The following is a 22,535-nucleotide window of genomic DNA, read 5'->3' on the forward strand; positions in this document are numbered from 1 at the left end:
ATAGAAGATGATAGATAGAGCGTGATACGGGAGAAGCGTTTTCTCGCTCTTTTCATACCACCTCGTGCGCGGGGGTGCGCCGGGACGAGGGAAATTCGAGGCTTCGATTATAGCCTACGATGAAGAATTCCCGGGCGATGACAGAGCGCGCCGGCACGCACAAAGCCTCATTTTCATTTCGACCTGGCGTCCCTCGACACGCCGCCGTTCGAGCTATTCTCTTATTCTCGCCTCCTTCGCTCACGTCGCCGCTGCTGTCGTGGGAGAACGTTTACGATATGGTAGTAGTATTACGTGCTTGATTTATGGAATATTGTTTCCGCGTATCTGCGGCACTTCAGCGAACCAAGTTTTTCTCGTTCGACGAACTGATTAATATGGTATATCAGACCCAGGCAGTTATAGCGCAACTAGGCGGTTTGTTAACTTCGTTAATCAGAGACTATGGAAGAAAGGCCAGTCCAAAACTGTTTTGTTCAAAACAAGACGAGATTTCGAAACTCTTACGAACTATTGCTCAACAACGCTGGAAACCCCAGGTTTATTCCTGAAAAAAAAAGATTCCCAATTAACAATCCGGCATGACCGTGTCCCACCTTTTTTACTCTCACCGCTGCGATTTCGAACCGTGATTTTGTACCATACGTCGCGTACTCACACCGCGAGGCGCCGCCTTGCTCGTTACGCAATGCACATACATATAACATACGCGCCTTTTACGCGCTGCCGCAGAAGCGAAGACCGGTTCCGACGCCTATGGAAAAAGGTAAAAGTGGGCCAATGTGCTGAAGAATTACGAGCTCGGTTCGCGTGCCGAGCGAACGGGTTCTCTTGATGCTGCTCCTGCTCGTCATCGATATGCCATCGGTCGTCGCATCGCGATGTCGACTCGCTTCGCGTCTGTTTAAGCGGGATTTAAAAAGGAAAGTTGCTGCTCTGCTGCTCGTTATTAGCATATCGGGAGCTGAAAGAGAGAGAGGGAGAGACGTTGCTCAATGAGAAAATGAGCGATGACCTATCGGATGAGATCCATTCGGTCTGTGATGTACGAGTTTTTTGCGTTCTTCGATTAAAAAGTCTGGAGATTGAGATTGATCGGCGGGTGATTGTTGAAACATTCTATTGGAGAAATTTAATGGGGACGGAGAGGTATGAATATTAAATTTCTCTTTTTCTTAAAAATTAATGAGCATGTAAGCTTGATTTTCGACATTGGAAAGAATGGTGATGGGTGGGTGTTTTTTTTCAAGCAGGTTTTTTTAATTTGATGTCCATAATACCGTCCATTGATTAAAATCCATTTTATTGAACTAATCGAATATTCGTTGCAATATTCATACCAGTTTTACGGCCTATTCACTTGTAAAGAGGAAAGTTTTTTCATTCACAGAAAAGAATCGACTTATAATTACGAAAAGTATCTTTACGCGCTGCCGCCGAAGCGAAGACTGGTTGAACATTACATGCAAAAGAACCTTTTGAAATCCCATCTTTGGAAAGGAGCATTGGAAACGTCTTGAAGGTTAAAAAAGTTTTTCGAAAGTTGATTCTATCACGATGTGTACGCTGTCGTCATAAAAAAGGAAAAAAACGTTTTAGCGATATAACTGCAGTGCATAAGACGCTTCTGAGTAAAACAATTTCTCTCGAACTGATCACCTGACAAGTCAGAAAGCTACAACAATCGACGGCTGGGATTAATTTCATTTCCAACTGCCTCTCGGAAAAAAGTTTATAATTGCGCGCTATTATATTCCATCCGACGTTCGAGTAGCGAGAAAATACATTTTTTCATTCGAAGAAACATCTCGATAAGTCGATATTTCAAAAGACCTTCCATGACGAAAGTGTCATAATTATAATTATTCACCAGTCATACGCACGACTCGCACCTACATTGCTCGCGATACTATAAACAATGCACAAAGCCGCAGCCTCTCGAGAGCTCGAATCATTGAATTAAGCCAAAAAAGGGAAAAAATTCCACTTGCTCGCTCTCCTTTAACCCTCGAACCTCCTCTCGCGCGCGCATAATCCACTCCTTTTCGCGGGCAGTCATCCAAGATCAATTCGCTGTGGTAAAAAGCGAGTATACAGCTGCGAATTCTCCTCGTCTTTATTGTTCTCGCAGCAAGACACTCACTTTTGGAATGTACTTAAGCGAGCATCTACGGGGCGGCACTTTTATTTCGCGCGCGACGCTGCAGTGTATATCCATATGTACAACATGAAAGGAGCCGCTTGATGCGTCTCGCGCCGACGGGTCATGCCGCAAACACTCGAGAGCCGCAGCTGCTGCGTCCGGACAGCGACGCAAGTAGGAGTTGGAAAGCCTCAAAAGAGTATACGGACCGCGAGCGTTTGATGCTGCGACAGCGCATGCAAGTGGGCTAAGGCACAGTGTTTAGTGCCGCGTGGGCAGCTATTCTCCTCTTTGTCGCGCAGCTGTATACGCTGCGGGCGAGGATTATTTTTGGGGCTGGATCAAAGTTTTTTGGGAAAGTATAAGGTTTGGCTTTCTTTGACCTGTGCGTGAGGTAGACACGCTGCGGATTTTTTTTTCATGGCTGGAGTTTGCTTAGAACAAAAGTTCGAAGCTCTATGGTCAGAGTTGCAGCGGAAGGCGGATTAGCATGCTGAGGGTAGAATTATGAGTGGAAAATTCGCGGCGTCCTAGACCGCACACGAGTATTGACGTTTCACCTGGTTCTACAATCATTGAAGTATAAATATTTCGAGAATTTTCAACGAACAGCGTCGTACGAGCAATTATGACGCAGGAAATAGACGAAAGTTTAAAATTACGGTCTCCCGTAAAAAGTTATTGAACCTCCTAGTTTCATATAGTACACCGTATATTTTGAGAATTTTAAACGAACAGCATCGTGTGAGTAATTATAAAGAAGAAAATAGACCGCAGAGCCAAAAGTTTAAAATTACAGTCTCTTGCGAAAAGTCGACGTGATGTATACGTGCGTCACACGCGTACTGCAAGACAACAATAAAGAAGAAGAATATAGAAAAACCGTGCGATTTTTCGGAGCGAAGGCAAATGCCTGCATGTAAAAATGAGGAAGAAAGGGCGGCGGGCGAGCAAAAGCAAGCGAGAGCGGGCAAATCAGCAGAAATCACCGGAATGCTCGCAAGTACGAAAAGTCATGCCACTGCTCGTCATACATAGAGCTCGCTGCGTATACGTGGTGGGTGGCATCGGTAGAAACAGGCCGGGTACACGCGATATACAGCCGATATACAGCGGCAGCAGCATATATAGGCCGCTACTCTACTGTATCGAGTTCTGACACTCTGCGCTAGCCTCTGCTCTTTTGCCTAGGGGAGGCGGAGCCGGGAGGGGGAGAAAATCGGAGGGGGCTGCGACAGCAGAGCGCCGGCGCCCCGACGTCGTCGCGGCTGGCGTCGCGGCGGCCGGCACCGCTACTGGCGTACAGTGCTGCTGCTGCCTCTGCCCTGCAGGCCGGCAGCGACGCGCGCGCTCTCTTCTTTGTTTCTTTTTTACGTACTCATACGTTATCCTTCGACAGCTTTAAAGTCTCGTGTGCCTGCGGTGCGTCAGGTTCACGCGGTGAGAAGAGAGAGAGAGAGAGAGAGAGAGAGAGAGAGAGAGAGAGAGAGAGAGAGAGCGAGAGACTCCCTATTGTCTCAGTTTAAATCGCCGATACGTAAAGAGGGAGCACAGCTGACAGTCGCGGCTTTGTGTGTACGATGCGCTTTGTATATGTGTTCGCTTGATGGTCTTGCGGGTTGAATGAAAGGGAAAATTACGGATAAGCGGGTAGCGCGCGCGCGCGCGTGCCGAGCGTTTGAATCAACTTTGAACTATGTTTATTTTTAATCCCGCATGTGCTTGTTAATCGCATGCCGAAGCTCGTGTGGAGTCTGAGTATATTTATAACTTCGAGCTTCGAATGTGTCGAGTAATAAGATACAGTCTTGCATCTGAATTTTAAAAGTTTCGTCATATCATCAGAAGCGCAGCGTACGCCCGAAAGCTCGAACTCGTCTGCTCTCCCTTTCACTCCCTCACTCTTTCTCACCTGGCGGCAGGTCTCGACTATACATACGGCATACACACGTATATACGTGCGAGAGTGTGCGGCGGTGCAGTGAAAGCTCGCCGCCTGTACTGGCTGCACTGCAGAGCTGCAGGGGGTCGTGCCTGGCAGCCGCGCGCGCGAGTATAATGCAGCGCGGCACGCCGAAGCCTGATCGATCAGGAGCGGCTGCGGCGCGAGAGAGCCTGGCCGAGTGAGAGAGGGGGGGGGGGAGAAAAATTTTAATAATAACCCTCCACGCATCGGCGCTGCAGCAGTCGAGCCGTGAGACATGTGAATTATCCTGCTGGGCTTGGTAAAGAGAAAATCTTTGTCTCATCCTAATACACCTAAGTACTACTTGTGGCATGTTGTGCTTCTTCTTCGTTTTCTGTACACTATATATATATATATCAGCTCATACCTATCACTTTTCCTCGGAGCGACGATATCAGCTGTAATGACTAAAGTTGCCCGTACACGTAGAGACGGTGGTTTCATGTGCTAGTGCGGGGTAGTTTTTTGCGCCAGTGCGATGGCCTTTGTTCTCGTGGATCGACCCTTTTCCACGAACGCGCTCGTGTTCGCGCGACGTTTTGCCGTAGTATTTATAATTATGCCTCGAAACAGCTGATTGACATCGTTTTCGCGGTTCTTGTTACACGCAATCGATGCTCATTTATATAGTGTCTAGACATATAGTTCTCGGTATTCATATTTCACGATAACACGCTCTTGATGCGCGTTTCCATTCTCGCAATAAGTCTTCTTCAGAAACGCCGTTAATAGTGTGCCACTGTCGCAAAGTGTAACGCAGAAAAAGAAATTAAGCTCTGCGACTGCAAAGCGCGGATGATAAAAAAGCGCTATACAGCATACAGAGTCACTGCGCAATAAAAATTGCTGTCTCTCTTTTATACCTGTACTCGGGCTCGTTAATCCTTTTTTTCGTAAACACCACTTCTGCCGCACGTCGAGATCGATCATTCGCGCCGTTGTTTATTACCGAACCGCGTGCGTATACCGAACGTGTAAACAGTATAGAGTGCAATGGCACCGTCGCGCCGAGCTTTCATGACGAAACATACTCGCGAATCGATGAGCCGGCGCTGCCGTCCGGCAACGCGAACGCGTATGCGCATAATTAGTACGTCTGACTTATTAATCAAGTGCAGCTGGCGTAAGCCGGGGTAAGGGGAGTTGCCGGCCCCTTATTTACACACGTGGTGTATATACGACAACGACGCAAAATATATTACGCGCAGAGTTTGCTTGCGGTTTTGAATTATTTATTTTCAAAGCTCAGCCGCGCATCGGTATATAGCAAAGGCTTGCGGAAAAGGCTAGAGTCGAATTGTGGCCCAACGATACGAGAGCCCACATGAGCAGAAATATACACACTACAGTGCGGATGAGAATCGCGAGCAAATATTTCAAAAAGCCAGTCGTCTCCAATAAAGAAGCCGCAGACTTTCGCGATAGCGATAAATCAATCATCGGATTCGACCTTTCCAACGTCCGAGGCTGCCAACCGCGAGGCAAAAAATTCGTCGATTTCCGAATATGCATGATGTGCGTGTACGTACACACACACACATGCACACAGTGATGGGTGAAAAAACTAGCCCAGATTCATACGCGATATAAGCCAGTGCGGAAAAGCGTAGCTGTGCCGCCTCGTACACGTCTATTCAACCCAGGGTTTGCACATCGTTTAGCCGCGTTTCTGGCAATGCGGCACCAGTGCTTCAGAACGGAAAGAGCTCGAAAGAGGGAGGATCGAAAAATACGAGCCAACGGTTTCCGAGAAAAAGTCGCTCCGAGGGATACCAGCCCCACATACACAGCACACACACACACACAGACACACACAGACACACACAGACACACACAGACACACACGCGTGAAAGAGGAAAACTTCGACAGAGAGTTCACTTTGAAAATTGGTGAGATTTTTACGTGGAGAATTTTCAAAATAGTCGAATTTTAGGTGGCGAGTCTTCGTACAATGACGGATTACTGGTGCGAGTTCAGTTAAAATGGCCGTGTTGTTTTTTCAGTGTGGTATTTCTTTATAGCCTTATACAGGGAATACCATTCAAAGGGTTCTATAAGTTTTGCCAAAACAAACAAAGGAACATATCCCCACATGAGCTACTTACTATCTTTATGTTTTCGTGCAACTTCTGAATACCACAATCTAGAAAAGTGTAGTTATACTAACCTATATTATATCTAACGTATATTATAACATTCTTGTAGTTCATTCACTTGGCACTGTTTTCTATATCTTTGCACGAGTTCTCCATAATGACCATGATGTAATTGTAGTTTCCATACGATTTCCAAAAAGTCTTGCGATTTTGTATCCGAATTCCGAATACGAGCCAAACAGAGCGTTGCCAAAAAATTTCATTAGCTGTTCACTTCAGCTTATATATTTGTCTATACGTAAATGGCGTTCTAGAGATGTTCCGTCTATCGCGGGCTAATGGCAGCGCCCTCTTTTGGCACTTTGACTCGTGATTGCCATCACCTTGCATGACGACCAGTGGTGGTGACTGGTGTGTATGTAGAGCATGTCGCCCGTCTCTTTCTCTCTATCTCTCTTCTGACCAAGCGTTATTCTCGTCTTTGACGCGCGTGCATCGTCGCAGCTGCTTATTTCCCGTCTGTTGATGCGCCGTCAAGCAGTGTGCGAGTCAAGAGAGCAAGATCGCGGCCCAACCCTGGACGTCGATTGGTGGCCCGGCTCAGCGCGCAGGTGGCCGCTGCAGAGTGCTGGCGGCTCCCTCGGGGAGGAGGAGGAGTTGGAGTACGACGAGGGGGACAACAATAGCCTGGCCAGCGCGAAGCCGAGGAGAAGGCGGTCGACCTGGACGAGAGGAGAACGAGGCGGCGGGAGAGCAACCGCCTGACCGCCGGCGAAGAGGAGGAGGAGGAGGAGGAGGAGGAGGACGACGACGACGACGAGGGGAGCAACATGCTGCGTCGGAAATTGAGAACCGGATGCAGCCGGCTCGGCTGCCTGCTGCTACTACTGCTACCGGCGGCAGAGGTCCTCGGGGTCCCGGACCCCCCCGCACCCGATCTCACCACTGCACAAGGTACGTCTGTCCCATCCTATATGTATATCCATAGTATAGCTCGAGTGGCCTCTCCGCATTGTTGCGTCTTTTTCTCGCGCCGCGGCCGACACGCCGAAGAGCGGCTCTCTCTCTCTCTCTCTCTCTCTCTCTCTCTCTCTCTCTCTCTCTCTCTCTCTCTCTCTCTCTCTCTCTCTCTCTCTCTCTCTCTCTCTGTATTACTGCAGCGTGAGCCACTTATTCTCATTTCCTCGGCGCCCTTTTTCTCTCTTTTTTTCTAGTCTGGCGCAGCGGTTATTTCCGACCCTATTCTCCCGCGCGCGCGCTGCGGGTTGCTCTTCGCCCTCCCGCGTTCAGTGGATCAGGTTTTATTGAGGAAAATTGCCTTTTCGACGTAGACGGCTAGAGTCCATGTATACGCTGTGTGCACGAGAGTGACAAGAAAAGCGACTTTTGTACCATGTCGCTGAACATTGTTGCGTCGCTGACGTCGTGCGATATTTTCTATTGGTCAGGAGTATTTATAGGCATAAACGCCGTTCGGTGATAATGTCGACGACTGTAATTAGTCTCTCCAATCGATGCTCATTGCCTTTGTTATACGAATTCTTTTATCCTCGCGCGAGCTTACACTTTTTCTCCTCAAACTGCTTCCCCGATGACTCACCTTTTTCTGCAATTATATCCTTCTAACTAGATCTATTGTAAGAAGATAAGTGTAGCAGCTGGAAGCTATTCTGAAACTGCCGGGCGAAATACGTCCAAGATATGCATAGCATTCTGATCCATGCAATGAACCTTAATCAAATAGATCATTGCCCCGCACGCGTTAATCTGCAGTGCGACTTGCAATTAGTTTGAATTCATCATCCCCAGAATGCAGTCATTTTAATTGTGCTAATGGAGTAATCAAACTATTCCTGAACTCTGTGAAGTTGCAAACGATTTGAAGTATTAATTTTGTAAAGTCTTAAAATCAAATAATACATTTATGCGTTTCATATCTGATGCAGCAAATCGATATTCGACCTTTTATTCGAAAAGCGTTCTGTATTATATCGGTATACGCAAAGTATATCGCATTTTTTAACTTTCAAAAAATAGAGCTTTACAATCTCCGTTATTGCTGTCGCGATGAATACGCAGTTCACTTTTTGCATTTTATTCCGACCGCGCGATCTTGGCTATCAGCTAAAGTTGCATTAACACCATCGTATGCGCATCGACAATTTAATTAAATAAAACTGATGGTCGATGCGTGGCTTGTTTGTAAATTGTATCGTCGAACGGATATAAATAGCGCCACGCGATATCGAACTGCTGTCATCGGCGTGAAAAAATAAAAGTCCAACAAGAGCATTCGTCGATTTAATCAAATCAATAATCGGCCATTGCAACAAACAAGTTATTTTACGAGTTCTCGCATCCAAGTTGGTTATCACATAAGTATTTCCCTCCATATACTCCTTTCACTGTATTGCGTAAAAACTTGATATATAGCGCTGAGCGTCGTCGTCAGCGTTTGGAATTCAGTCCCAATATAATAGCATGCTATTGCTGTTATTGATAAAACCTCCCGCGGAGAAAAGAATGTATTGCCATTGAGAAAGAGCGTGAAATGACGACAAATGAACCGTGAACGGGATCGAATATACACTTTTATCAAAGTGTCATTAGTTTTTCTCTCATAAACTATAATCAATAATTTTTCTTCAAAACGTGTGTAGATATCTATATATAACGCCCAGTAATTATAAAAGGCGCAATCAGACTGCGATGATATCGATGAACTATACTAAAAAATAATGACGTCCGCGACGTTATCGCGAAAACTATATACGTCTGAGCTCATATCAAACTTTTTTTTCCACAAAGTAATATTAGGTCGTTCTCCGTATCGAAGAAAGGCACCCACGAAAATGTTAAGACCTCCGTACCGCGCGGAGCCTCGACTCAACGAATAAGGAAGCAGAGGAAAAGGAAGAAGAAAAAAGAATCTCGCGCGAATCCAATGAACATTTTCCTCTTAAGCGAGCGACGTGCCTTGCACGTGTAAATCTACGAGCCGTCGTTTCCATCCAACTATATATGTATATATACACACACAATGTATGTGTATACACCCTACACACGTCAGCCCGTCGCGCACGAGTATAACGGAAAAAGTGCTCGGCTAGCTCTTTAAATATGAAAGCTCGGAAACTCGGCGAAAGTCGTGCACATAAAGAGGCCAAAAGTTTATCCTAGCTAGACCCTCTCTCTCTCTCTCTTTCTCTCTCTCTCTCTCTCTACATACTATATATAGTGAGCGGCGAGCTCATATCCAAACAGTTGCGTGTCGGGAAAATAAAATAGCCGGGAAGAAAAACTCCGCGGAGAAAGACGCACTTTGCAAGTATAAGAGTGAGAAACGCTGAAGGATAAAACGAACGAACACAGACACACCATCTTTTTCTCGTTTTCGCGCGCGAAACGCGTCCATCGCTTATCTTACACGCGTCGTCTCTGGGTATTGGAAGCGCGATTCGTCATATTTTTCCTCCCTTCGCCGCGCACATAGTGTCGCGCCGCAGCCGCAGTATAACATCATCGGCCAAGCGAGAGCCGACGACTGTTCAAACATTTGCGGTTTTCCGCTCTGTCCGCGGATGTGGGTGTGTGCGTGTTTTAGATATATACGTACACGCGCGCGAAGTCATCGGGTCGTCCGTGTACATCGTTGTCTCGTCAATGGCCACTTGCCAAACCCAAAGGCAAACAGCTTCGTTATACCCAGCACTTCTGCCCCGACATCGCACTCCTCGTTCTCCTCCCTCGCTTCCTCTTCCTCCCTTGGGTGCTCCAGCGTGTGAATGTGCTGTTCGGAGGCGAGCATTTTTTTTAATTTTCAACTTTGGCGATTTCCGAAAATTCCTAGCACGCTCGACAAACAGTCGTGAAATTCATGGCTGGAAAGCTTGGGCGAAAGCTGTTTTCGTTGTATACCAATACGTGCAACTTATTTATCGGTGTTTTCTAAAAACTACTTGTTGGACCTAGGCCTGGCGTGACTTGGGAAAATAAATAACACCTATTTTCATATAAAACACTTTATTAATTAGAGCTTACCATCGAGCTTACTTAACACAAGTAATGAACTATAAATCGAACTAACAAACAAAGGAACTATGTAGATGCAATCGTATCGCGAACGCGTCTTCTTCGCATGAGAACACACAGAGAAGTGAGCGCCGCCGCCGCAGCCGCGACGCCGACGCTGGCCGTAGTTCGGCGGGGAGAGAGGGAAGAACAGTCTCATCGTGCTCTCTGCAGTCGCTCGAATTCTGCTCGCTTATTCTCAACACTACTTTTATACGCGTAGAGGTAAATTGATGTATTTACGACGGCCTTAAAGTTTTTGCTTCACCATCAATTCTTCACCAAATTGACAATCATAAATGAACGAGATTGTCCTTCGGGTTTTTCCCCCAGCATCACCCCTTGCTTTGTTCGTCGCTTTTCTCTTGAGAGTCCTATACAGCTATAATAGACTTGTACTCACGAGAACTTTTTTCGAAACACAATACACAGAAAACGTTATCAATCACGAAGTAATTTTTTTCATCGTGAAACTGTTTTCTGGTTGAAGGTGTACGAAGAAAAATTACACAAACGACTGAAGGAGTGTCGGAGCAAATTGCATTCTGCCAGTTGATAGCGGTGCTGCTGAAATGATCATCGCGTTTGGTTTTATGGGAGAGAGATATAGAGCTATAGTAGAGTGTGCTTAATGAAAATGACCAATTTTAATCAAGAATTCAATTAGCATGATAGGTACAATTCTATTTTCCAGTTTATCTGAAAAATGTTGAGTTTTTTAATAGTTTTTAAATTTGCTAAATTATTCTGAATATTCAATCGAATTGTGTGACATTACACGTACACATTTTTGCACACATATTCCAAATTCAAGCTCCACTTCATGTGTTGTGAAAGGTTCGTTTTAATGAGATTCGGATGGAAAGTATATACACATAGCTGCATTCCAAAGCAAATTGAGTATGCACTGCGTGTGCAGTAATTTTATAGGCTCATGTATTTCAGATAATCGATAACAATAGTCACTGAGTATAACATAACTGAATGGAATATGATGTAACATTATCAGCATATAATTGTTTTCGAGCAAGCGATTCGCAAGCAGTACGTAAACAATTAAGGAGCCTTAAAAATTACACGCTCATTAAAAGTAAAAAATCCGGGTATTTTATAATTAGTTTGATTCTCGCGTTGCAAAGCACGAATCGCGCTCTCTCCGCGCGCATATAGCATCAGTGCCATTCACTGCAGTGCCCCCGAACGTTCATTACTTATAATACCCGGAGGCAGCTTGCCCTTCAGAAGGCAATTTTCTGCAGTCGACACGCTATATACGAAGAATCTCCATTAGTTTTGTTTCGCTCCTCCCTCCCCATTAAATTAAAAGCCCATCGAGCTGCCGAGCTCTAATTAAAAGTGGCGCCCCGCGTGTATGTGTTCACACATAAACAAGCAGCATCTAAAGCTAGTGACTTTTATATTCGGGCGCACAAATCGGAAATCTCTGCAGCTGTCATAATGCACAATCGCACGACTGCAAGCTTATTTACTCTCCTGCAATAAGCTTCAGGGGCTTGCACGCGCCCTCGAAATCCTTCATTAGCAAGATTTTCGCGGTTCGTCAACGGCACGACCACACTAGAAACGAAAGAAAACACACAACGAGCTACGAAAGTCCGTTCTTAATTACACAGGCGCGCGCGAAGGCGTCACTTTCCACGAATTATACACGCGCGTGTTTTCATCTCTTTCGTCGGCGCTGTTTTTTATCAGCCGGCCGCGAGCTGTATAATTAGGACACACCCCGAGGCTGAATGAGTTTCAGAGTACCGCTGTGATGTATGCTCGCATCAGAGAAAAGAAGGTCTATCTCATATAACGCGCAGACGCGGGCGATATTGCCCTTCGATTGGACAATACTGCAGCGCTAGGATGAAGAACTGCGGGCAAATTGCTTTATGCCGCGGGGGCAATCCGATGTGGATTTATGTGCAGAGGGACTATATAACAAAATCTCTCTCGCAGTTTCGAGGTACGCTAGACGCCATTTTTCCTCGCTTTATACATTGCTGTCTATATATAGCACGCGAGCGATATAAGCGAGACAGAAAAAGGCTCGAAATTTGTCGCGATGTTTCTCGAGAATCCTTCCCCTCATGCACATCACACGCACCTATAGATACGTAAACAGACTCATTGCGTTTCGCGCGCATCCACCGCGCAATTATCCAGCCCAGCAGCTACTCCCGTGCGCAGTTTTCGAATTGAAACTTCGTACACGTAAATAGGTGGCCATACGAGGCAATTTTACAGCGCAACGAAATATTCCTCGTATCGTATATTATAATCTCTCGTTCGCTAAATCGAAGACGCGATTAGGCCGTCCGTGTAGCATGTTATATAGCCTGCAGCCGATAGCGCGCGTCCGTAATCCCGATAATTATGCAACGCTCGATCGGTGGCTAAGTAGCGCAAAAAGAATCTCCTGCGATTTAGCGTGCGGCAGAGCTTTTACGAGAAAATGAGCTCTTACGTCACAGTGTAGTGGAAGTATGTATATCCACTCACACCCACACACATATACAGGCGCACGTGAGATGCGAAGGGTCGCATTAGCGTGATGCGTTCAACGATAAAAGTTAAACCGCTATAGCGATTTTCGATGTGCCGCACAAGCTCGTCGATCACTTACCGCAGCTCTGCGGAGCGAGAGAGAAAGAGAGTTGCGGCGTGTATGCGTGAGTAAAAGATAAAAGTCGTTCGCAGGGCTATATCCTTTTCACTTTGCGCCTACGACCGCTAATCAAACGTCGGAGCTCATTTGTGTTCCCCCGATGACGGTACAAATAAGAGCGAGAAATCGAGGAGCACATGTGTGTGTGTGTGTGTGTGTGTGTGTGTGTGTGTGTGTGGAAAACGTGAACGGAGGCATTGGTTTTTCAGGAGCGCGAGTGTGTGAAACTACCGTGGCGAGAACTCGAGAGGGCTCCAACGCTTTTCATTCATCCACTTGGACTTAACTAGCAGTAAAGAATGTAGGCAAGATGATGCTGGGGTGAAAACTGTGAGGATTGAAGTTAATGAATTAGAGACACTGAGAGTGTTGGAATATCGTGAGATTGTGTGACGTGATTTATTTTATTGCATGAAGTTGACGAAAAAATTTCATTAGCGATGAGAGGGTGCGGCTGAAAATTTATTAGACTATGTTTAATTAATCAGTCCTTCGTCACAACGCGGATTCTCTATCAATATTTTATGTGCTATATACTTAGAATAGAATTCATCTGAACAGTGAATTTACAATTTATTTATTCATTACTCAGACAACTTGGTGAATACATTTTTAAAAAATTATAAATATTTGATGTTTTCTAAAACATCTATTAAATTGTTTCCCAAATAATATTTTCATAGTATTAATTTTAGTAAATATAAAGCATTAGTTTATATAAAACAAAGTATAACCGTAACAAAAAGGTCTATTCGTAAGCTATAACGAATACAAATGAAATCGCTCGGTATCAGTATTGCGAGTTAAAGTTCTCTGCTCTACGTTTTCATCCTGCAGTAATTTCACAACGTGTTTTGCAATTTTAAATTAAATTTAAAGCCGCAGATCTGCAGACGGAAGTTGAAGTTCATAATACCCTCGACCGCGAATAAAGCCTTGAGGTACACACAAGAGAAAACTGAAATTGGATTGGCGATATGAAAAAATATTAAAATGAAAAAGTCAGAAAGAAAGATTTTTATGAGCGCGCGAGATAGGTGTGCGCATATGCAATCGTAAAATCCATATATATTGTATTTAAGATGTGCGCAGGGAATCCGTATTAAAACGTTTCAACCCGGTGTTCAGAAATTGTATCTGCCATCGTATAAAGCTACGAATTCAAAGGGAAAAAAGAGAGAGAGAGGCGCAGACTAAAGAGAAGAGAAAAGCATGAATGGACCTGAGTTGCACGGGTTACTGCTTTAATCTTACAATTCAACCCTGTCGGGAAATTTTCGCAATTGTTCAGGGGAAAAAGCCGAGGTTTTCTGCTCGCTGATCGCGATTTTCAATGGCGAATTTTATCAAAGCCAAACTTTAAAAATGGATCTGTCCAGTTTGCGAAAAATGCTTTTACCTGTATTGACTATACGCGTTGTTCGTTGAATTTCAGGAAAATTGCTATAACGCAGTGACGTACGCGTTATTCGCGTCGATTGCCCAGATAATGTTACGTGTAACAGCTTGCAGATATGCATTTGTAGAAGACCTGCTTTTCTTATTGAATAAACCGTTGAACATTAGTTAAAATTATAATATGCTCACAACCCGCAATCTAATCCTGTCAACCCTTAAGCCGCAATTTCCCCGTAACTACCATCCCTAGCCAAGTTTTTTTTTACTGTACACACAGCCGTCTCACGGCGCAATCAAAGTCCGCACCTCTATACAACCCGGCGATAAAACGTCTCAACAAACTGCCGTTGTCGAAGTTAGCCTCTAATCTCGAAGCGTCGTTGCGTCGCACCCCATTCGCCTGCCGCAAGCTTTACTCGTATCACTTATCTCCCTATACCCCCTGCGCCCTTCAGCACACGGCAAACAAAACAACAAGAAGAGTAATAATTACGGAAAATCATTGGAAGCCCACACTCAATCTCGGTCGGTCCCTGCCCCTCTTATCTCCGATGGTAACGACTTAAGATAAATAGCGGGCGCGTCGCACGAACTTTTTGTCGTAAAGCAGGCGCAAGCTGCTCGATATCTGTCTTCACGGGAGTGTATGCGTGTAAGGCGGAGCGCGTACAGTGCCTGGCACCCGGCCGACTACCCCGCAACTCATATATACGTATACATGCCGACGCTACGGCTTCTACGTATTATTGACACGTTCGGGTGCCCCCGCACACTTTAATCATCATGTGACCTCCCTACTCCCTCATGTGTACGTGTGTGCGCGTGTGCTTTGTTCGCTGCCGCGCCAAGTGCTTCTTGAGCCGCCAGGTATTTTTTTTCTCGGATTACAGGAAAATTCGATGGGCGCTTTATGTGGATTGAGTGGCGCGTATATGGAATGCAATTTTTTTTTGTCGAATCGAAGGGAAGGCTTCATAGGGTATTCTGGGCTGAGACGTCTGTTCCATATCAGTCGGTTTGATCGATGTAATTGACATAATCAACGCGCGCGTGTTCGTTTTCCCGAGAGTCGCTCAATTCGCGTATGCGGGCCTGTGATTTTGATGAACCTTTAGCCCGAGGTTGATCGGGTTGATCAAAAAAATTGATCGAAATCCTGCCGTGCGCTACCTTATGCAAATTTTACAAAGAAACTGCAACACTCGGTCATTGCACAAGTCTATTTATATTTTCAGCGCTAAAGTCTCTCGCGAATTACACTTTATTTATCTAGGTCATCTCTCTGAATTTTCATCGTCCGTGTTTTACAATTGCGATTAAATTAACGCATGAAAGTTTCATTCTCTTAAGTGTCGCGCACAGCTGAAACCAGAAGCTCTCGAAATGTTACAACTGTTTCCCCAAACTACAGTTGGGCTGCAAGTTTTCAAAAACTATTCAAAATGTTAGTTTGCGTTTCTATTTTCTTTTTTTTTAGTTTAATTTACTAGACTATAACGAACACGTGTAAGCCAACCACGTAAACGTAATTAATTTTAAAACGAACGTCGTGTTAAGGGCTTCCTTTCGTTATTTTTTGTAATTTCCTCGCAAAGATTGGGGTGGCGATCGATGCTAGACTATTTAGATAAGCTTCTGCAAACACGCACGGGAAAAGGTTTGTATTATATCAAGCCTGTCACAGTAGGAGAGCAACAGATTTAAACCGTTATTTATTTTGCTATAATCAAAATAAGTCCTGGAGTGACAAGTGTTTGTTCAACAAGTCTGCTGGGTGTTCGATATTTTGTAATCTGCGTACAGAAGTTTGAAAGGTCTCTTTTAAAATATCCTGAAAATTATTTTAAAAATTTCTGTCCTGTGTAAGCGCAAGACTAATTTACTACTGTGTATAAGATATTTGTATCAGCTCGCATAAAGCACAAGTTATCAAATTTTATGACAGATTTCATCGTTGCTTTGACTTTAATGAAACGCGTAAGACATGATTCACAGCTTGTCGCTTATATTTATATACCTATTTACTTCAGACTATATCATAAAAGCTTCCTCTATTGATACCTGGAAGTTTCTCGCGGGGCGGCTTCGCAATTACCTCCTTATTTTCCTCGAAAGCGTTTCCACTTTGAAAAAAGTTCTAACAAAGGTTTATCAAGAAGTTGCCCGTTTATAGGCAAGTTAATTAAGAGCAATATGATCGTATCATACTTCCGTTCTACCACAGCTTCATTTATTCGCCCCTGTTAAGATATTGCGTATACAAAATACACGAGACCACAGAACGCGAGAAATTTTTAAATTAAAACTTTTAAAAGGCATCACCGCAGCCAGGCAAACGAATATTACCACGGAACCCTGCGTCAAATCCTGAAGCTTTCATTTAATTTTACAAAAGATACTTCCTAGATCTTTTCCCAGCGCTGTTTCATCTCACTCCATGTCTTGCATCTAGCTCCTTGGGGTCTCGCGCGCGCTGCAACTTTCCTCTAAAAACAAAGGAAAAAGTGTGCAGTGCAGGAAAGGCTAAATAAGTAAAAGCTCGAGAGGCGCGTTGTCCCGTTGCCGCGAGATGAGCTCGGAGATGGGGGATGCACGTGTTGCTCTGCTGATAGCGAGCGAGAGAGAGAGAGAGAGAGAGAGGCACTCGTATTCTAGGATCAAAATGAAACTTACTTGCAACGGCAGCCGGATCTGTGAGATTGGGAAAACAATTTGTCGTCGAGGATCAGGGAAATCAACGAATATATGAAGCCCTGATAAAATTAGAACAAAGTCGGTGTTTCGGTGAGAGTTTGGGGTTGTCTGTGAGTGTAGGTCTATGTGTGTGTGTTGATAAAAGTGGCCTCTGCAAGAAAACGTCGTCGGCTCAGTGAATTTCGCGTCCGTCTGTTGGGGCTCTATCGCGAATCCTATACAAAAAGTTTGGAGAAGCACCACGGAACAATAGAAGGTGAAAATAGCACGGGCTGAATTAATATAGTTTGCCAAGTTTGCCGGTTGCTTGTGCTTGTATAGCCGGCGTTAATTATATCTTGGCCACTTGAACGATGCCGCGAAAACGAAGTTTTGTATTCTCGCGCAGATGCAGGGGAGGCGATTTTAATCAGTTTGACGCTGTTTTCAAACGAGTGAAAAAGCTTCACCTCTGCGCGATGCGGGTATTATACATTCATGCGGATAAGCCAGGTCGTCGCGTTTCTGTATCGCGCATTTCGGCGGTTCATTTGCATTATACTCGAGTCTCGAAGCGCGCGCGCGCGCGATTTCGAGTGAAGGGGCGAGGCGTATAAGGGAGGAAATGAAGCCATTTTAACGTCCGGAATATGTACGTATAAGCAGCGGCTCTAGAGCTCTAGAATATTCGTATGTATATGTATATTTTGATTTTTTGATCGTCGAGATCTACTCGCTCGCGCAGAGCGTAAGGGTCGCCGTAAATTTCAACCTTATCCGACATCTGACAGATAATGATCTCTCAGCGAGAAGAGAATCAATGTCTCGATTCGATTACGCTTTTACTGCAAACGAGCCGGCCTCTAACGGTCTTCTCCACGGTGTACACGTGAATCAAAGGTGAACAAATTTCAAGCCTTAATGTGTCGCTGGCAGAGCAGAGATTAAACGGGAAATCTTGCTGATAACATTACAGCGCGACGCGCAGCTCGTCGCTATGATGCGCCACTCGTAATCCTATTTCTCCATGTCAGCCGCCGCGCGCGTCTCGCGAGAGATAGATAGAAAGAGAGAGAGAGAGAGAGAGAGAGAGAGAGAGAGAGAGAGAGAGAGAGAGGAAACTGACGCCACGTCTCTCTGTACCGACCGATTCGATAGCTAGGTTTATATTCGTCACCAGGCCTTATTCTCTACTGCATGTCCTCTCGTTCGCCGAGCTCGGAAGCGGTGCGTAGGGCGCACTGCAGCTCTAATATCAATCCCACTAGAAATGGCGATTAACGCGCGCCACCTGAATTATTCATTGCTTTAAGCCGACCGCTGCACCACGCGATTAAGGCACGCTCGAGTGGACGTTTTTTCGATATGTACAGATAGCGTGTGTGGATATAGGGGAGGGCACGCCGTGTATCGCGGGGAACGTCGGCTGGCCGCGTCAGTCCGTACGTCGATGTTTTTTTACTGAAGACTAGTTTTCGAAGGGTAATTTTGATTTTGAAAATTTTACGAGGTAAAGTAAATGTAACTTTAACCTTCGAATAACGATTGATATTTTAGACGATTTTCAGCTTAAAGATGATCACTCGATTGAAATTTAAAAAAAACACGCGTGAAAAATCGCTGCAGGCTGCTGTGGAAAAAAACGAGATTTCCCAACGGAAAGTGAGAAATTAATATATAAAACCCTCGTTACCGACTCTCGGAAATTAAGGGGCTGGAATTAAGAGCAACACTCTCAGATGATGAGTTATTCCTATAATTATTTAGCGAATTTTCTCTCTTAAAGAAAACTCGTTTTTTCGAATACGAAAAAATATATTTGTGCATACGCGCACCCCCTATATATTTATACAGAAAAAATATTCGCTACGCATATCAAGCAGGTGAATACGTCAGCCCGGTGTTATCTATGTCAATAAATTTCCTTCCCGCCCCTGTATAAATCAATTATAACAACTACACCGCTGCCTCCATAATAAATTATGTGACAGCCCAGCTGGCAAACAATCGCTTCGTACCATCGAAATTCGATAAACCAACGGTATACGTCTCGAAAGAGCCTGGAGATTACGAAAAAAAAAACAGAAAGCCTCGCTTCGCGCCTCCATGAAAAACCAAAAACGATCGATGTTTATTAGGGTCAGACTCGCGCTTTCCCAACGCGAATTCTCGATAGCCGTCTTGGTCAATCAATCGCTAGTTGGCGTAATTGCGTGATCCGGATCGAGCAGAGTCGGCTATCTATATGTATACGTATGGAGTGTAGGCCTGTACGTGAGGCGAATACGAGCTGGCTTCGGTAGATGTATATATACATACTGCAGCGCTTCTGGCAGGCTTAGCTCATGGCGGTCGATGCGGAGACGCATTCGGCGCCTCTCCTGCAGCTGAGAGCCAGAGTTATACAGCTGTCGTGATGCGATTTTGTGATTCCTCGGGGCTCGCGCGCTCGTATAGGGATTGAGGCGTGTTTCAATTTTTAAAATTCATCCTATAAGCTGAACATGGGGCTCATTTTTACGGGTCCTCTTAGCAGGCTATCAAGCTTCCGCGACCGCGAAATTTAATGCTGATGATGCGTGGGTATACGTGCTTCTTTACAGTCTTTGATGTTTTCATGAATTCCATTGATATTTCAAGCACAATCTACAAAAAAGTTGCATATACAATATGTCTAAAAAATCGTACCAGTCATCCCTCGAGATAGATCTACCATAGAGAGCTAGGTATTAGGGCGTTGCATCACGGGCCGGAAGGCTCGCCTCGACGATTTTTCACGCCGACTCGGGAGGGATTAAGGGTTACGTCGCGCTTTTCCGGTCGTCGATCGATTCCTCGCATATCTCGCAACATCACCTGAGAGATCTTGGACTTGAACTAGAGAACTTACCTGTGTCGCTGTCTTGTATACGTCTATATCTATATGTAGCGCTACTAGTTGTAAAAGAATCGTCGAGGCGTTATAAATCCTAATGGTAATATTTCCTGGAGGCGAAGTCTTCGACTGGTGCGCTCGTTTTTCAGCCGGAGCGACGTCTTCTTTTTTCGTCGTTCTTTTGAGCGCTTGCCCCGATCGATCGTTGGAATTGACAGCCGCGCTGTATAATGCAGGAGATATGCGCGCCAGTAGACTTTTTTTATCGCCGCGAAAATCGTGAACGTTTTGCGAAACAAATGTTTGATGAGAAAGACCGGAGGGGCACATAATATAGGCTGTACATAATAATTAATGATCGCGCTAGCGAACGCGAAAATGATCATGGATTAAACAACGAGCCCGTTCTGCATTGCCACAAAATCTGTTGATCGCGTATTAGGAAACGCCGGAAAATCGAGGCATGAATATTGAAATCCTTATATACATTCATTCGAAATCCGGCCTCGCGATATTGTATCCCCGCAAATCCCGTCGATAATCTTGCGCGTGCGAGGCTTGCGGGAATGGATATTCAAAATTTTCGACAACGCTAACCAGATCGTTCGAGAGAACGGATGATCCAATTTTCATTCGAGAGTAGAGATCTTTCTGATGGTTTTACCTGTTCTATCGTGCCGCGCAGCTAGCTCACGGGGATTTTAGATTTTCCTCTTATCGTATAAAATAACCCTAAAGATCCTCCCTACTGCCGGAGGCGAAAATTCCGTTGGGGGCTTCTGCCGCTTGGCTTCCGAAAGTTAACAACGAATTTTACATAATTCAACATTTCGCTCGAGCAAAGCTGCTAAAATTATTGCACATCAAAAAAGAAAACAGGACGAACTTGCGTCTTTGTGGAGATTATAATAAAACTTGTTTGAACTTTCATTATCGCGGCATTACTAAGCTGCTTCTATAGTCTATACATAGTTTTTTCTCCTCTGAAGGAAACTTCCAGCACCAGTCTTGAGCAAACAGAATACGAAAACTCGTCTCGCGCATGTAACCCTCTTTCTAGAGAGCCGTTTGAATCTACATCGGTCGATGGTTCTCACAATGAAGAGACGTGTATATAAAGATCCACTACGGGCTATAAAAACGACGACGACGGCGATTTTTCTCTGCGCTTCGCGAACTTGATTTAAGCTGGTCTCACGCGGCGTAGGTCGAGCGTCAAATAAACATCGCGAAGCGCATTATAAGGCGAGCGCGAGAAATTGGCCGCAGTAGTACGAGTCCAGAACGCGCCAGACGGCTCACACAAACGCGCGCAGAGATTCGCCAAGGCCGCGATGCTTGTTAAATCGATAGTTGCGCACTTAAATGTGTATTAAAAAATGCTAATTCCTTGTCTCCTGCGCGCGGATGAGTCATTTTACGGTAACAGGCCAGCTCTGCATACTCCCGCAGTATAGCGATAGTGCAAAGGCAGTTTGCGAGCACGAGCAAATAAGTCATTAAACATTGGCGAATTAGCTCGTTTGATTTATTCGCGCTGCGAATCGCCTTGAGAGCTATACGAACAAAATATAGTACATACGATCTGACGAGATGAGACAAGCGATGCCGAAAAGCCATCGCGCAATCGACATAGCATGGAATGATTCCCCGAGATAAAGCACAAAACTTACTTCTCATTAATTTTCGCTATAAAGATCCGTGTGCCGCGCGTCGCGCGTTGTCACGTAAATCTGACGCGCCTAGTGGAAATAAGAAAAACGTCCTCAGCCCACGCTACACTTCTCTCCCTTTCTCCTAACCTCATCAGTGCACGTCAAATTTATTGCCGCTTGCGAGACTTTTTTTCCAGCTTATCGCTGGCTCTCTGTTACGGCCCGATATGATCGCTGCTGATGTGTAACACTCTGTGAGGACGAAGCTTCGACCGACGATTATTCGTGATTACGGCTGCAGATATTGCGCGGACGCCTGCATTCATTAAAATATCGTTAAATTTAATTTGCTGCGAGCAGCAGATGTGCCAGAAGTTGAAATCCATCTGTCATAGATATCGATTAGAGTTGCCATGCGGAGTGGAAATTTTGTTGTTCTATACAGGTCGAGTTTTAGTATACGACATCTATAGGTCGCTGGTTCTTTGAATGGAAGCTCTGGATATGACGCATAGACGCGCGAGCGATTTTTCCGATCATTGTTGATAATTGACAGTGCGGGCGAGATTCTGAATGCTCACGCGTGCGTTAAGCCAAGTCAAAAGATTTTTATTTATTTATTTTTGCTTCCTCCTAGAGGAAGCTTTGTAATAGTAAAATTTTGAGTTTCGTCAAAACTTCTAGAAAATACTTTTTGGTGTGTTAGAAGTTCAAATCACGTGTTTTTAGAAAATGTCCGTATGGATGTGTGTGTGTATGTGTGTGTATACCGTAATATTTCTGGAACTACTCGGTCAATATCAATAAAATTTGACATGCATGACTATTTTTGGATTCTGAATTCGGGAAAAACATTTATTTTTTATTTTTCTAACTATCTTTTTATGGCCAATTTTTGATTTTTGAAAAACATTGTTTTGCGTTTTTTTTTCAATCATCCCATCGTTACAAACAATTCAGCTAATATGCATATGAAAGAGAAT

The 22,535-nt window shown here is 44.7% G+C and overlaps 2 protein-coding genes across 3 annotated transcripts in view; one reads left to right on the top strand and one right to left on the bottom strand.

The window, feature by feature from the left end:
- The window catches only part of LOC103316049, a 30,309-nt gene extending 23,650 nt beyond the window's left edge, over positions 1–6,659 (bottom strand). The window contains exon 1 of one of the 2 annotated variants that reach the window (XM_032599041.1): positions 6,278–6,659. The gene's annotated coding sequence lies outside the window, so the exon portion shown is untranslated. Of the gene's footprint in view, positions 1–4,476; positions 5,134–6,277 lie in introns of those variants that run through there. The other variant, XM_032599042.1, reaches the window with a different exon arrangement.
- A 233-nt stretch (positions 6,660–6,892) lies between these two features.
- The window catches only part of LOC100115952, a 61,450-nt gene continuing 45,807 nt past the window's right edge, over positions 6,893–22,535 (top strand). The window contains exon 1 of the mRNA XM_032599043.1: positions 6,893–7,160. Coding sequence (XP_032454934.1) covers positions 7,037–7,160 — 124 coding nt within the window. The 5' untranslated portion in view covers positions 6,893–7,036. The remainder of the gene's footprint in view (positions 7,161–22,535) is intronic.

Source organism: Nasonia vitripennis, chromosome 4 (genome assembly GCF_009193385.2).
Source record: "Nasonia vitripennis strain AsymCx chromosome 4, Nvit_psr_1.1, whole genome shotgun sequence".
Lineage (NCBI taxonomy): Eukaryota > Metazoa > Arthropoda > Insecta > Hymenoptera > Pteromalidae > Nasonia > Nasonia vitripennis.